The sequence below is a fragment of the Rhododendron vialii genome, chromosome 5a, assembly GCF_030253575.1.
Source record: "Rhododendron vialii isolate Sample 1 chromosome 5a, ASM3025357v1".
Lineage (NCBI taxonomy): Eukaryota > Viridiplantae > Streptophyta > Magnoliopsida > Ericales > Ericaceae > Rhododendron > Rhododendron vialii.
Genome location: NC_080561.1, coordinates 12,772,754 through 12,786,155, shown reverse-complemented (window position 1 = coordinate 12,786,155; position 13,402 = coordinate 12,772,754). Strand labels below are relative to the sequence as shown.

At 37.3% G+C, this 13,402-nt stretch overlaps 3 protein-coding genes across 3 annotated transcripts in view; 1 reads left to right on the top strand and 2 right to left on the bottom strand.

Moving 5' to 3' along the window:
- Positions 1-13,402, bottom strand: part of LOC131328056 (uncharacterized) — a 29,536-nt gene that overhangs the window by 12,403 nt on the left and 3,731 nt on the right. The window lies entirely within an intron of this gene.
- LOC131327589 (uncharacterized) lies at positions 2,233-2,877 on the bottom strand. Its single transcript, XM_058360738.1, has one exon. It carries the CDS (start codon positions 2,875-2,877, stop codon positions 2,233-2,235), a length of 645 nt encoding a protein of 214 aa, XP_058216721.1.
- Positions 3,843-7,932, top strand: LOC131327588 (uncharacterized). The gene is made up of 7 exons (XM_058360737.1): positions 3,843-3,865; positions 5,417-5,794; positions 5,870-6,208; positions 6,274-6,491; positions 6,534-6,569; positions 6,678-6,740; positions 6,866-7,932. The coding sequence occupies exons 1-7, from the start codon at positions 3,843-3,845 to the stop codon at positions 7,930-7,932; spliced, it is 2,124 nt and encodes a 707-aa protein (XP_058216720.1).

Below are 13,402 nucleotides of genomic sequence, written 5' to 3'. Positions count from 1 at the left end.
TATGCATTTTGAAGCAACGCTAGAGTCTTATCCTTGCCAAAATGACCCAACTTGTGACTTTCGGCCAATAAGTGCTCCCTTAAAGAGCATGTAGGGACACACAACTTGAGTTCTTTGAAGAGAAATCCATCCTTCAACATGAAACATGGATTGATAACCTTATCACCCCTTTGCAAAGTATCGATTATCTTACTAAAGTAAGGATCTTCAGCATAGAAAGTGCGAAATTCTTCAAACCCAACAACCTTGTTCTTCATTTCCACCAAGAGAGCCACTCTTCTACTCAAACCATTGGCCACTTTGTTGAGAATTCCCGATTTGTGCCTTAAAGAGAACGTGAATTGTTGTAGATAAGCCACCCACTTGGCATGCCGTTTATTGAGGTGTTGTTGGCTATTGATGTACTTAAGAGCTTTATGATCGGTGTTGAGAACAAATTCCTTGTAGGCAAGGTAGTAACTCCAATGCTTGATGGCTTGGACAATGGCATAGAATTCCAAGTCATAAGTAGAGTACTTGAGTTTAGCACCATTCAACTTCTCGCTAAAGAAAGCAATAGGTTGACCACCTTGGCTTAGGACTCCCCCAATTCTCACTCCCGAAGCATCACAATCAAGTTCAAAAATTTTGTCAAAGTCGGGTAAAGCCAAGATAGGAGCTTCCGTAAGCTTGGACTTCAACAATTTGAAACTCTCGGCACCTTCTTGGGACCACATAAACATCCTTTGCTTGAGACAATCGGTAAGAGGAGCCGCGATACTACTAAAGTTGGCAATTGACCTCCGGTAGAAGGTAGCTAACCCATGAAAACTCCTCACTTCATGAACACTTGTGGGCGTTGGCCATTCCACAATGGTCTTAATCTTGTCTTCATCCATGTGAACCCCCTTTGAAGACACAACATACCCCAAAAGTACCACCTTATCAACAACAAAACTACACTTCTTCAAATCCCCATAAAACTTCTCTTTTTTCAAGATTTCAAAGACTTGTTGGAGGTGGGATGAGTGATCTTCAAAACACCGACTATACACCAATATATCATCAAAGTACACAATTACACATATACCCAAAAGAGGTTGAAGCATTTGAGTCATTACCAACATAAAAGTACTTGGAGCATTGGAAAGACCAAAAGGCATCATAAGCCATTCAAAGAGGCCATGAGGGGTCTTGAAAGCCATTTTCCATTCATCTCCCGGGCGAACTCGAATTTGATGATAACCACTTCTTAGATCAATCTTTGAGAACTCCTTTGAACCGGCAAGGCAATCCAGCATATCATCTAGCCTTGGAATGGGAAAGCGGTACTTGATAGTGATCTTGTTGATAGCTCTACTATCCACACACATCCTCCACGAACCATCCTTCTTCAGAGTCAAAAGAGCCGGCACTGCACAAGGGCTAAGGCTTGCCCTTATGTAGTCTTTCTCTAGAAGATCTTTAACTTGTCTTTGAATCTCTTCCCTCTCCCTTGGAGACATTCTGTATGCAGGCTTGTTCGGAAGGGGCGCCCCGGGTACCAAGTCGATACAGTGTTGAATATCTCGCAAAGGAGGCAAGTCGGGAGGCAACTCTTGAGGAAACACATCAACATACTCCTCCAAAAGTTTAGAAATCGCCTCGGGAACATCCGACACACCCATTTCCGCCATAGGAACCAACACTAGAACATACCCGGTTTCATGACTTTCCTTGAGAAATCTTTTAGAAGCAAGCAACGTAGTGGGAGGAGGCTTTGTAGTCACCTTCTCCTTCATAGGTAACAAAGTGAATTGTCGTTTCTCCTTAAGGACGGTGTAGGTATTCTTCTTTCCATCATGAGTGGAATGCCTATCATATTGCCACGGGCGACCAAGTAGTATATGACAAGCATCCATAGGAAGCACATCGCACCAAACTTCATCAAAGTACTTTTGCCGAATGGAGAAAGATACCAAATACCTTTTAGTCACCTTGATTTCATTGCCCTTCTTGAACCAAGAAAGGGTATAAGGATGGGGATGTTCCTCCACTTTGAGTTGTAACTTGTCCACCACCTCTTGAGATACTACATTCTCACAACTTCCGTTATCAATAATCGTGTTGCAAACTCGACCGCCAACATTGCAAGTAGTGTAAAAGATATTGGTACACAACCAATCTTCATTACTAGCATCCTTAGGAGTAAGGAGAGTCTTTTTTATCATCAGCGCATAGCCTTCTTCTTCCTCATTATCACCTCCAATTTCTTCACATATTTTTTTCTTCATAAATGGGAATATCATCCTCACAACCTTGTTCTGTAACCTCCTCAATGAAAAGTGCCTTGATACGACCTCCGGAAGCCTTACGACAATCCGAAGACTTGTGACCCAGTTCTTCACACTTGAAGCACTTAAAACCCCCACTTTGGAATTGATTTCGAGCCCCCGAAGCACCGGATTGAGGCTGATTTTGAGCGGGTGTGGAAGCCTTATCCGTTCGGTTTTGAATACCAACCCCAGAAGAAGCACCTTGGCCACCACTAGAGGAAGAACCACCCCTAGCATAAGAGTAAAAGGGCTGCCCGGACTTGGAACCGCCTTGATATTGTTGCCCGGATCTCAAAAACTTCCTCTTTTCTTGCCTTTTGGCCACCAATGCCCGATTGTAAGCTTCTGAAACCGTCCACAAAGTTTGCATAGCAAGGGCATCTTGGATTGTAATTGTCAACCCACTTTTGTACCTTGCAACCATTTGATCTTCACTTTCATTCAAATCAACTCTAGCAACAAGTTGATGGAAAGCCTCCGTGTACTCATCAACACTTCCAACTTGTTTGAGATTATGCAAATTCTTATAGAGGTTTTGCATATAGTTGAAAGGCAAGAATTGCTCATTGAGTTTCTTCTTCATTTTCTCTCATTTTCTAATCTTTCTCTTTCCTCTTCGTAGCCTAGTTCCTTGCAATTGCTCCCACCAAGAGGAAGCTCTTCCTTTGAAATGGATAGCCACTAACTTCACATTCTTATCCTCGGAGACATCTCCATAATCAAATACTCTTTCAACTGTATTTATCCAATCAACAAACTCATCCGGATTAAGACTTCCATTAAACTCGTGAAGTTCAATCTTGATGTTCTTCTACCACCTATAAGGAGAATGAGTGGAAGGTGGCTTATGCCAATTTGGACCCTCCACTACCCGCACGTGACACTTGCAAGCATTGCACCATCGCCGTTAAGGTAGCAATTTGTTGTCTCAACTCTTGAATCTCATGATTTTGGTTGCCAAACTCATTCTCTTCACCATTGTTCACCACAAAGCCTCTACCTCTATCTCCTCTTCTACCTCTAGCCCGATAAGCCATTACAATACCCAAATTCAACTCCAAACAAGTAAATCCACCCCAAATAATGAAATCTCAGTCAACTCAGCCGCCAATTTCAACAGAACAACCCCAAAAACACATAATCACCATAACCATACTCAAATCGACAACTACGGAGCAATCTAGCAACAACCCAGCAAAGAAAATAAGGAATCGACACTTACCCACCTTAGATCTTGTCCAAAATTAGCAAAAATCAGTCCGAAAACTCTCAAAACTCACAGATCTGACTTGAAATCACTGTAGCAAACTCTGGAATCACTATAGTAGTCTCAAAATCACTGTAGCAGTTCCGAAATCACTGTAGCAGACTCGGAATCACTGTAGCAGCTCCGAAACAGTTCCAAAATGGTCCGAAATAGGCAGATCTGGGTTTGAAACTTTGATTTGAGTTCCGAAATGACAGATTTGAGCTCGAACAAGGCTGGGTTTTGTTCAAACATGTCCGAACAGTGCCAAAATGGGTAGATCGAGCTTGAACAGTGCCGAAATGGCTGATTCAAGTTCAAACAGGTCAGATCCGAAGGGTTTTGGGTTCGATTCAGGGCTAAATAGGGTCGAAATCGAAGTATAGGGTGTTGGGTTGGATAGATCTGAGGATTTGGAGTGATTTTGGGGCTCCGGCAAGATTTTTTGGCTCCGTTTTAGGTTTCCGGTGAGATTTAGGTTTCCGGTGAAGTCACCGGCGAGATGAATGGTGGGTATCGAGCCTAGAAGCTCTGATTCCAAATGATGCAAATCCAAATACCCATAGATAATGTAGAGAGAGAAACTCCCAAATGGGATACAAAAGAGACTAGCTCTTGATAATATTTGTTCAAAATGATAAAAGCTATCAAAATAAAGGCCTCCAACACCTATATATAGACCCAATACAAAAAGACATAAATACCCTTACTACATACTACATCATTAAACTAACTCTTGAAAAATTAAACAAATAAAAGTCCTTTTTAGCAAAAAAGCTAAGGTTAAAAATAAGTGAGTAAAACTTATCATTATAGACATTTTAACGTCTATATGCATCAGGTATTGTAATCGAAAGGATTATGAAAGTAAAATAGTTTGACCAAAACATAAAAAGATACTATATTACAACAAAGTTTAATTTACCAAATATACCCTTTAACTTTTAATAGTAGAAATCATATGAAAAAATTAAACAAAAAAAAAAGTAATAGTAGGAGGATTAAGCAAATAAAAAAATAAAAAATTGTTGTAAGGCCCATTATACCAATTTGTAACAGCCCCAGTCCATCTCATTTTTCCACAACACTTCTAGTCCAGCCCATCCTTTTTTTTAACTCCTCGGGTCCAACTTCATTTTTTAGTGGGACAAAATTGCCCCTTCTTTAATAAACTTCAAATTGTACGTGCATAAACGACGATTACGAGAGAGAGAGAGAGAGATTGCGATAGAGATCGCGCAGTGTAGATCGATCAGGATTTCTCACCAGTTTGTTCAACCTCTTTCGTGCAGTCTAGATCAAGACACAGGATCCTGTTCTCCGTTGATCCGAGCTCGAACTGAATCGATTTGAGCAAAGGTTCGTTTTTTGATGATTTCTTTTTGTTCTAATTTGTTCTAATCGATTACAGAAAATGTTTTGATTGTAATTAAATGTTCAATTGTGACTTTGATGATAACGTTTGCTTTATGCCTTTGATGATAATGTAAGTTTTATTGTACCTTTGAGTTGAATGTTCGGTATGTGCTTTCAATGTTGACAGAGTTTAGATTAGATGATCACAAACACCAAGGAGAATATAAACTGCAAATTTAAGCACCTAGGGCTTACACACTTTTGAAAAAAAATTAGACTGCAAATTGGAGAATTCACACTGCAGCTTTAAGGATTTTGGACATGGTCACTTTTTGCATTTAGACTGTAAATGATTATTAAACACACACCAGACTGTTTATGAAATCTGTTTGAATATTATGAGTATAAATAGTGTTTTTGAGGCATTAGATAGTTTACAAATCGACTGATTATATCAAACAAATATTATTGTAGGTGTGTTTTTTTGTGCGATGGATACAACCAAAATATTGTTGTGTAGGTATGTATCGCAGGTTCTTGTTGTGAGGATATCTGGTGGCATTCGATTGGAGCATGTTTTAAGAAAGATTTGTGATAGATGGAACAACTTATGCATTGGTAGTTTCTCATTGTCATATGTGTTGGATGGGAGTGATTGTGAGCTTGACAATGAAGAATCTTTTGATAATATGTTGTATTTGTATCCTACTACTGATAGAATAGATGCTAAGGTTGAGGTGATTAAATCTTGTAGTGGACAAACGGTTGGAAGTATTAGTAGTGGAGGAACACTTGGAAGTATTAGTAGTGGAGTAGAAGTTGGTAGTTCTAGTGGTCCTGTCGCTGTTGTTGAAAGAGAAGAACCTTTGGAGGAATTTTGTCGCCATACTGAAACTAGGTACTTGACAACGGGTTGAGCCAACTTGATCTATGAGGTTGGGCAAGTATTTACTGGTGGTGTGAAGGAGTTTAGGGCAACTTTGCAGCGATATGCTATTGAAAATGGTTTTATGTATGATCTTGTTAAAAATGACAAGTATCGTGTGACTGCAAAGTGTTCGATTTCTAGCTGTGGATGGTATGTGCATGCCATTTTGGATCACTCAAGCATAGAGTTTTGGATTAAAAAACTGGTAAACGAGCATGGTTGTGGTTCAACCTATCGAACGAATAAACATAAACGGGTGATATCTAGTTTAGTTGCTAGTGAGGTTACTAGTATGGTTCAGAAAAAGAATAACACATCACCTATGGATCTGTTGGATTTATTTCTGGACAAGTACGGTTTGGATTTATCATACCACCATGCATGGTTAGGAGTGGAGAAGGCTAGGGGGAAATATTTGGAGACTATAAAAGTTCATTTGATAAGTTGAGGTGGTACGTTGAAGCTGCCAAAATTGCAAATCCAGGGAGCTTATTAAAGCTTGAAGTTGATCCTGTCAGCAAGGAATTCTCGAGGCTCTTTGTGTCGTTCAATGCATGTATCACAGGGTTTAATCATTGTCGACCATTCCTTTGCCTTGATGGGACACATCTCAAAGGCAGATTCAAGGGGTGTCTTCTTGCTGCTACAGGAAAAGATGCAGATCAAGGTACTTTTTTGTGTTATTTTTTATTTTGAATGTATTCTTTAGATATTCATATCTATTTATCTGCTTGTTCTATGATTGGTATAAGACAAAGCCTAGGTTTCCATACATATCCATATCTATTTGTTTTCATACATATCAGTCAGCTTTCCATAGTTTTAAAAGGTCGCGGTTTTTGTTTTATTCTAGTAATGGTTGGCCTGAGAAGTGAGCACCTTGTCTCTAGACAGGCACTTTGTGTGACATTTTGGGGTTGGTCAAATTTTGTATCAGTATTTATTTTTATTAAGTAGATTAATGTTTCTTTAACTAGAACTACATCTAAGTGGAGTTCCATCTTATTTTTGTTTGTTTTGGGATTCTTTTTTGTGTTGCAGGTTTATTTCCCCTGGCGTTTGCTATTGTGAATGCAGAAAATGATTGTAATTGGTTGTGGTTTCTTCGGATTTTAAAGACTATCTTGTCTACACGGCCTATTACTTTCATTAGTGATCGCAACCATGGTCTCGTGAGTAACATACCAACTATTTTTCCTGATTGTCATCATGCTTACTATTTGTATCATCTTCAATTCAATTTGAAGGATCACTTCCCTGGACGGTTTCGACAGAGTTATCGAAATAGGTTGGTTAAATTGTTTAATACTATCGCTTATGCTCCATCGGTATCAGCTTATATGATATGTGAGGCTAAGTTCTACGAGCATGGGAGAGATAAGGCCAAGACGTTTATTGCAAGTGTTCCAAAACAACATTGGACTAATGCTTATTTTCAAGGGCATCGATACGGAGAGATGAGTTCTAGTGCTATTGAGTCCTTCAATAACTGGATACTTGCTGCACGGCTTATGCTGATAATGAATTTAGTTGAAGAGTTGAGGTCCAAAATTATGATTCAAATGTCGCGTAGAAGAGAAGAAGCATCGCGTTGGGTTTCTCAGATTTGTCCGAACATGGATGCAAAGTTAGCTAAGAGGATTGACAAGGGGAGGTCGTGGAGGGTTTATAAATCAAAAACCGGCTTGTATGAGGTGAAATCTGTACCTGCTGTTCTAGTAAATCTTGAGGAAGGGACATGTTCTTGTGGAGCCTGGCAATACAATGGTTTTTTATGTGCTTATGCCGCAACGGTTTTAGTCAAGACTTGTGGAGCGGAGGGATCCTTGGCTGGTTACATTGATCCGTTTTATCATGTTGAGTCATATCGGCTCACATATCAAGATAATATCCATCCAATTCTAGCTATGGATATTCCTGACTTCACACAAGGAAGTACTCGGGTTATCAAAGCTCCAAAAAATAGGAGGCAAGCTGCAAGACCTTGCGTAAAGCGCATTCGTTCTAGGGGTGAAGAACAATCCTCTGCTAGGCCAATGAAATGTGCGAGGTGCCATAAGCTTTCTCACCACAACCGCAGGACATGCAAAGGGGCTACGGATGATTGATTCTTTACATTTTTAATAGTACATTGTTTTGTTGGAATTCATATCCATACAAGTAAAGAGACTACTTAATTGTTCTTAGGTGCGGGACCATTGCGAGGCACAACAAAAGGACTTGCAAGGAACCTCTTCTTAGTTGATTCTTAAATGACACATTAAAGTCTTTCTGCATTCTTCTTCACAAAAGTTTATGAACTGGGAGTTTGTTTAGTTTTACATTGCGTTTCCAATAAGTCGAGTATTGCGATACTGGTTGAGAAGATTTTTAGTACTATGCAGTTTATGAGTGTCTTCAGTTTTATGCAGTTTATGAGTGTCTTCAGTTTTATGAAACTTTATGTTGGTCATCTCTGTATATTTTGGTTATGCTATCTTCGTATAAATTGGTATGGTGGATGTTACTTCAATTATTCATTCTAAAAAAATGATGTGCAATTATTCATTCTGGGTCATTTAACACTGTTAATCAATATTGTGATAACTTTCTCCTTTAATTAACATTGTTAATTGCATTGCATTCTTCAGTTATTCTTCCTCACACACCAGTCATGCCCCTTTTCTTTGTTAAGGTTTTCTGTAGCTATTATTTTTCCCTAGCACCTGATTGTTACTCGCAAAGCGCAGAGGACGATGATTGGAACTCCGATTGAACACCGCATGCTTTTAACTCTTTCTTTCGAAAAGAAAGCTGGTCATTTAACACTAGTAATCAACATGGTCATATACCATTCTCAGTTTGATTAACAATGTTAACCCATTCTTTCGAAAAGAAAACCGGTCATTTAACACCGTTAATCAATATTGTGATATAACTTTCTCCTTTAATTAACAGTGTTAAATCTAACCCTTTCTTTCGAAAAGAAAGCTGGTCATTGAACACTGGTAATCAACATGGTCATATACCATTCTCTATTTTACATGTCTTCCTTAGTTGATGTAGATTTGCTCTTGTAGGCAGGTGGACCTCTAAGATCAGAATTAGCTACTACGAATTTTTTTGGTGAAGGAATTTCACTTTGGTAAAGGAATTTCATCGTGTATGCCTTTTGAGATTGGGTTTTGGTTGCTACTCTCTGAACTTGGATTCGAACACACCATAAGAAAATCTGGAAATAATTCAATTTATACTTCAACCTTACAAGGCTTGAATTTTTTCTGTAGCTATTATTTTTTCCTAGCACCTGATTGTTACTCGCAAAGCGCAGAAGATGATGATTAGAACTCCGATTGAACACCGCACGCTTTTAACTCTTTCTTTCGAAAAGAAAGCTGGTCATTTAACACTGGTAATCAACATGGTCATATACCATTCTCTGTTTGATTAACAGTGTTAACCCTTTGTTTCAAAAAGAAAGCCGGTCATTTAACACTGTTAATCAATATTGTGATATAACTTTCTCTTTTAATTAACAGTGTTAATTGCATTGTACTATTCATTTATTCTTCCTTACACACCAGTCATGCCCTTTTTCTTTGTTAAGATTTTCTGTGCCTATTATTTTTCCCTAGCACTTGATTGTTACTTGCAAAGCGCAAAGGACGATGATTGGAACTCCGATTGAACACCGCACGCTTTTAACTCTTTCTTTCGAAAGGAAAGCTGATCATTTAACACTGTTAATCAATATTATCACATAACTTTGAGCAATTTAATTAACAGTATTAATAAATATTGTGATATACCTTTCTCTAACTTTTGATTGTTCGAAAAGCACAGAGGACGACAATTGAAACCCCGGTCAAACACCGCACGCTTTTAACTCTTTCTTTCGAAAAGGAAGTTTGTCATTTAACACTGGTAATCAACATGGTCATATACCATTCTTTGTTTGATTAACAGTGTTAACCCATTCTTTCAAAAAGAAAACCGGTTATTTAACACTGTTAATCAATATTATGATATAACTTTCTCCATTAATTAACAATGTTAGTTGCATTGCACTTTTAATTTATTCTTCCTTACACACCAAACGCTTTTAACTCTTTCTTTCGAAAAGAAAGCCGGTCATTTAACACTGTTAATCAATATTGTGATATAACTTTCTCCTTTAATTAACAGTGTTAAATCTAATCCTTTCTTTCGAAAAGAAAGTTGGTCATTTAACACTGGTAATCAACATGGTCATATACCATTCTCTGTTTGATTAACAGTGTTAACCCTTTGTTTCGAAAAGAAAGCTGGTCATTTAACACTGCTAATCAATATTGTGATATAACTTTCTCCTTTAATTAACAGTGTTAATTGCATTGCACTCTTCAGTTATTCTTCCTCACACACCAGTCATGCCCCTTTTCTTTGTTAAGGTTTTCTGTAGCTATTATTTTTCCCTAGCACCTGTTTGTTACTCACAAAGCGCAGAAAGATGATGATTGGAACTCTGATTGAACACCGCGCGCTTTTAACTCTTTCTTTCGAAAAGAAAGCTGGTCATTTGACACTGGTAATCAACATGGTCATATACCATTCTCTGTTTGATTAACAGTGTTAACCCTTTGTTTCAAAAAGAAAGCCGGTCATTTAACACTGTTAATCAATATTGTGATATAACTTTCTCCTTTAATTAACAGTGTTAATTACATTATACTTTTCAGTTATTCTTCCTTACACACCAGTCATGGCCCTTTTCTTTGTTAAGATTTTCTGTACCTATTATTTTTCCCTAGCACTTGATTGTTACTTGCAAAGCGCAAAGGACGATGATTGGAACTCCGATCGAACACCGCACGCTTTTAACTCTTTCTTTCGAAAGGAAAGCTGATCATTTAACACTGTTAATCAATATTATCACAAAACTTTGAGCAATTTAATTAACAGTGTTAATTAATATTGTGATATACATTTTCCTAACTTTTGATTGTTCGCAAAGCGCAGAGGACGACAATTGAAACCCCGGTCAAACACCGCATGCTTTTAACCCTTTCTTTCGAAAAGGAAGTTTGTCATTTAACACTGGTAATCAACATGGTCATATACCATTCTCTGTTTGATTAATAGTGTTAACCCATTCTTTCAAAAAGAAAATCGGTCATTTAACACTGTTAATCAATATTATGATATAACTTTCTCCATTAATTAACAATGTTAGTTGCATTGCAGTCTTAATTTATTCTTCCATACACACCAAACGCTTTTAACGCTTTCTTTCGAAAAGAAAGTCGGTCATTTAACACTGTTAATCAATATTGTGATATAACTTTCTCCTTTAATTAACAGTGTTAAATCTAACCCTTTCTTTCGAAAAGAATGCTGGTCATTTAACACTGGTAATCAACATGGTCATATATCATTCTCTGTTTGATTAACAGTGTTAACACATTCTTTCGAAAAGAAAGCCAGTCATTTAACACTGTTAGTGAATCCAAACAAAACTTGCAGCAAATTCAAGCTTACACATCAATTATGCATTAGACACAAGACACAGGACACACGAGGACACAACATGTACCAACTTAGATTTGCCATACATTGGAAGGAGCAGACACAAACTTAGTACATTACATTTTATACTTGAGACAAAAAGGTATATGCAGAACTTGAAACCTTACTAAGCCTTGGGAAAGTTGCACGGAAACAGAAGTACACATGTTAATAGTTGAAAGTTCCAGAAATTAAACCTTTCTAACCTTGCTAACAGTTGCAAGTTCCAAAAATTAATAGTCAAAAGGAATGGGCAAGTGAGACTTAATACACCAATAGAATACTCAACACTGCATGAATAAATGTATCAAGTCTGCTCAGATTTTCCTGCATTCTTCTTTTGTTATTTCACTTGTTTGCTCTTCATTTGACTGATACTTCTTGATTATCGAAAAGACGACACTAGCACAATCAACACTGCAAGAATTTAAAATTCAGTTAATTAATAAGATTGGGAACTAACATTGTCAATTAATAGTAGTTGGAGTTTTTTCGGATAAAAAGTTATAAACAATACTTTCCTTCCCACTGGTTGTTGGGGGGAGTTTTCCTGAATCTCCACTTTGTCAGTAATATTTCTTTTGCAGGGTTCTCTTTGGTCAATGTTGACATATGCCGCAATAACTTGCCTCTATTTTAGAAGGAAACAAACAATGTGTAGCTCTTAAAAAGTGGTTTTAGAGTTAAGTTGTAGAACTTCCAATATCCTTCATCTTTATCAAGAACAAGCAATGTCCAATGGAATCGAACGAGTATTGGAAAAAGAAGAAATCTTGCCCCTACAGATTTTCTCATTACTTTTCCAAGTATTGCCTTCACTTTGTTTTGGTCTTTGTTTCGGATCGTGTCCTATTTGCACACAAAAACAAAAACAAATTTTTTCAGTACTGGAGTATTCAATGTGTATGTGAAAAATACAATTTTTTTAAAAAACTTTTAGTTTGTTACCAAGAAGAAGCTGCTGAAGATGAATGATTTCGGTATTGGAGTATTCAAGTCAAACTTCGGCAAAACGTCAAAATGGTGTTTCATGAGCACATTTACATATGCATCTACACATTGTTATTAATTTTTTATCAGTGAAATACGATTAAAATAGTTTACATCTACACAAAAAGAATAGCGCGTCAAAATTTTTACATCTAGCTTTGTATTGGAGAGCAAGTTCAGGCAAACAGTCTACACACAAAAAGAAAAGCGTCTTAATATTTTTACCCGGTTAGATGTTGCATCTTCAAATAATAGATTTTGTATGTCTTCAACTTTAATGTGTAGCATGTTAGCTTCAGAACTCCATATCACAGCACTGCATATCGCAAAGTGTTTTCAAAAATTAATCAAGAGTTTTGAAAGAAAAAATGTTAAGATTAAACAGAAATTGCAAGCAATACAATCCCAATGGTTACAAAAGAGAAGATCAGATCATCTAAAAAAAGGGCTATCAATTCAGGCTGGTCATTTAACACTGTTAATTAATATTATGATATAACTTTCTCCTTTAATTAACAGTGTTAATTGCCTGGCACTCTTGCCCCTTTTCTCTAACACTGGTTAATGAAATTTCATAATACCGTTTGGAATAATACTTTCTCTACGGTTCTACGGTTTTGTTCAATTAACACTGTTAACCAACAGAGGAGGAGGAGGATTGAAATGAGGTTCTACAATTTTGTACAATTATTAACACGCGTCGGATATGGACACGACACTCTCTTGACACACGCCAAATTAAGTGTCTAGTTTCTAATTGTACTTGTTTTACTGGGATTTGGGAACACTTTAGGCACACATGGAGGACACAACAGAAATTGTGATGTGTAAAACTTGGTCCATAGTTTAAAATTTCAATCGATGAAAAGAATACTTGTGCAGCAATTGTAGTTTTGTATCTTTGTAAATGCAATATTTTGTGTGTTTTATCTTCATTGGATAGAAATAATGATTACTACGAATTGCAACGCAATGAATCTCGTTCCCCAGTATCCGTGAACCCATATGGGAGCATACATCCTTTTCGAGCATTTCGTCAAACAACTTTCGAGCATCATCCACTTC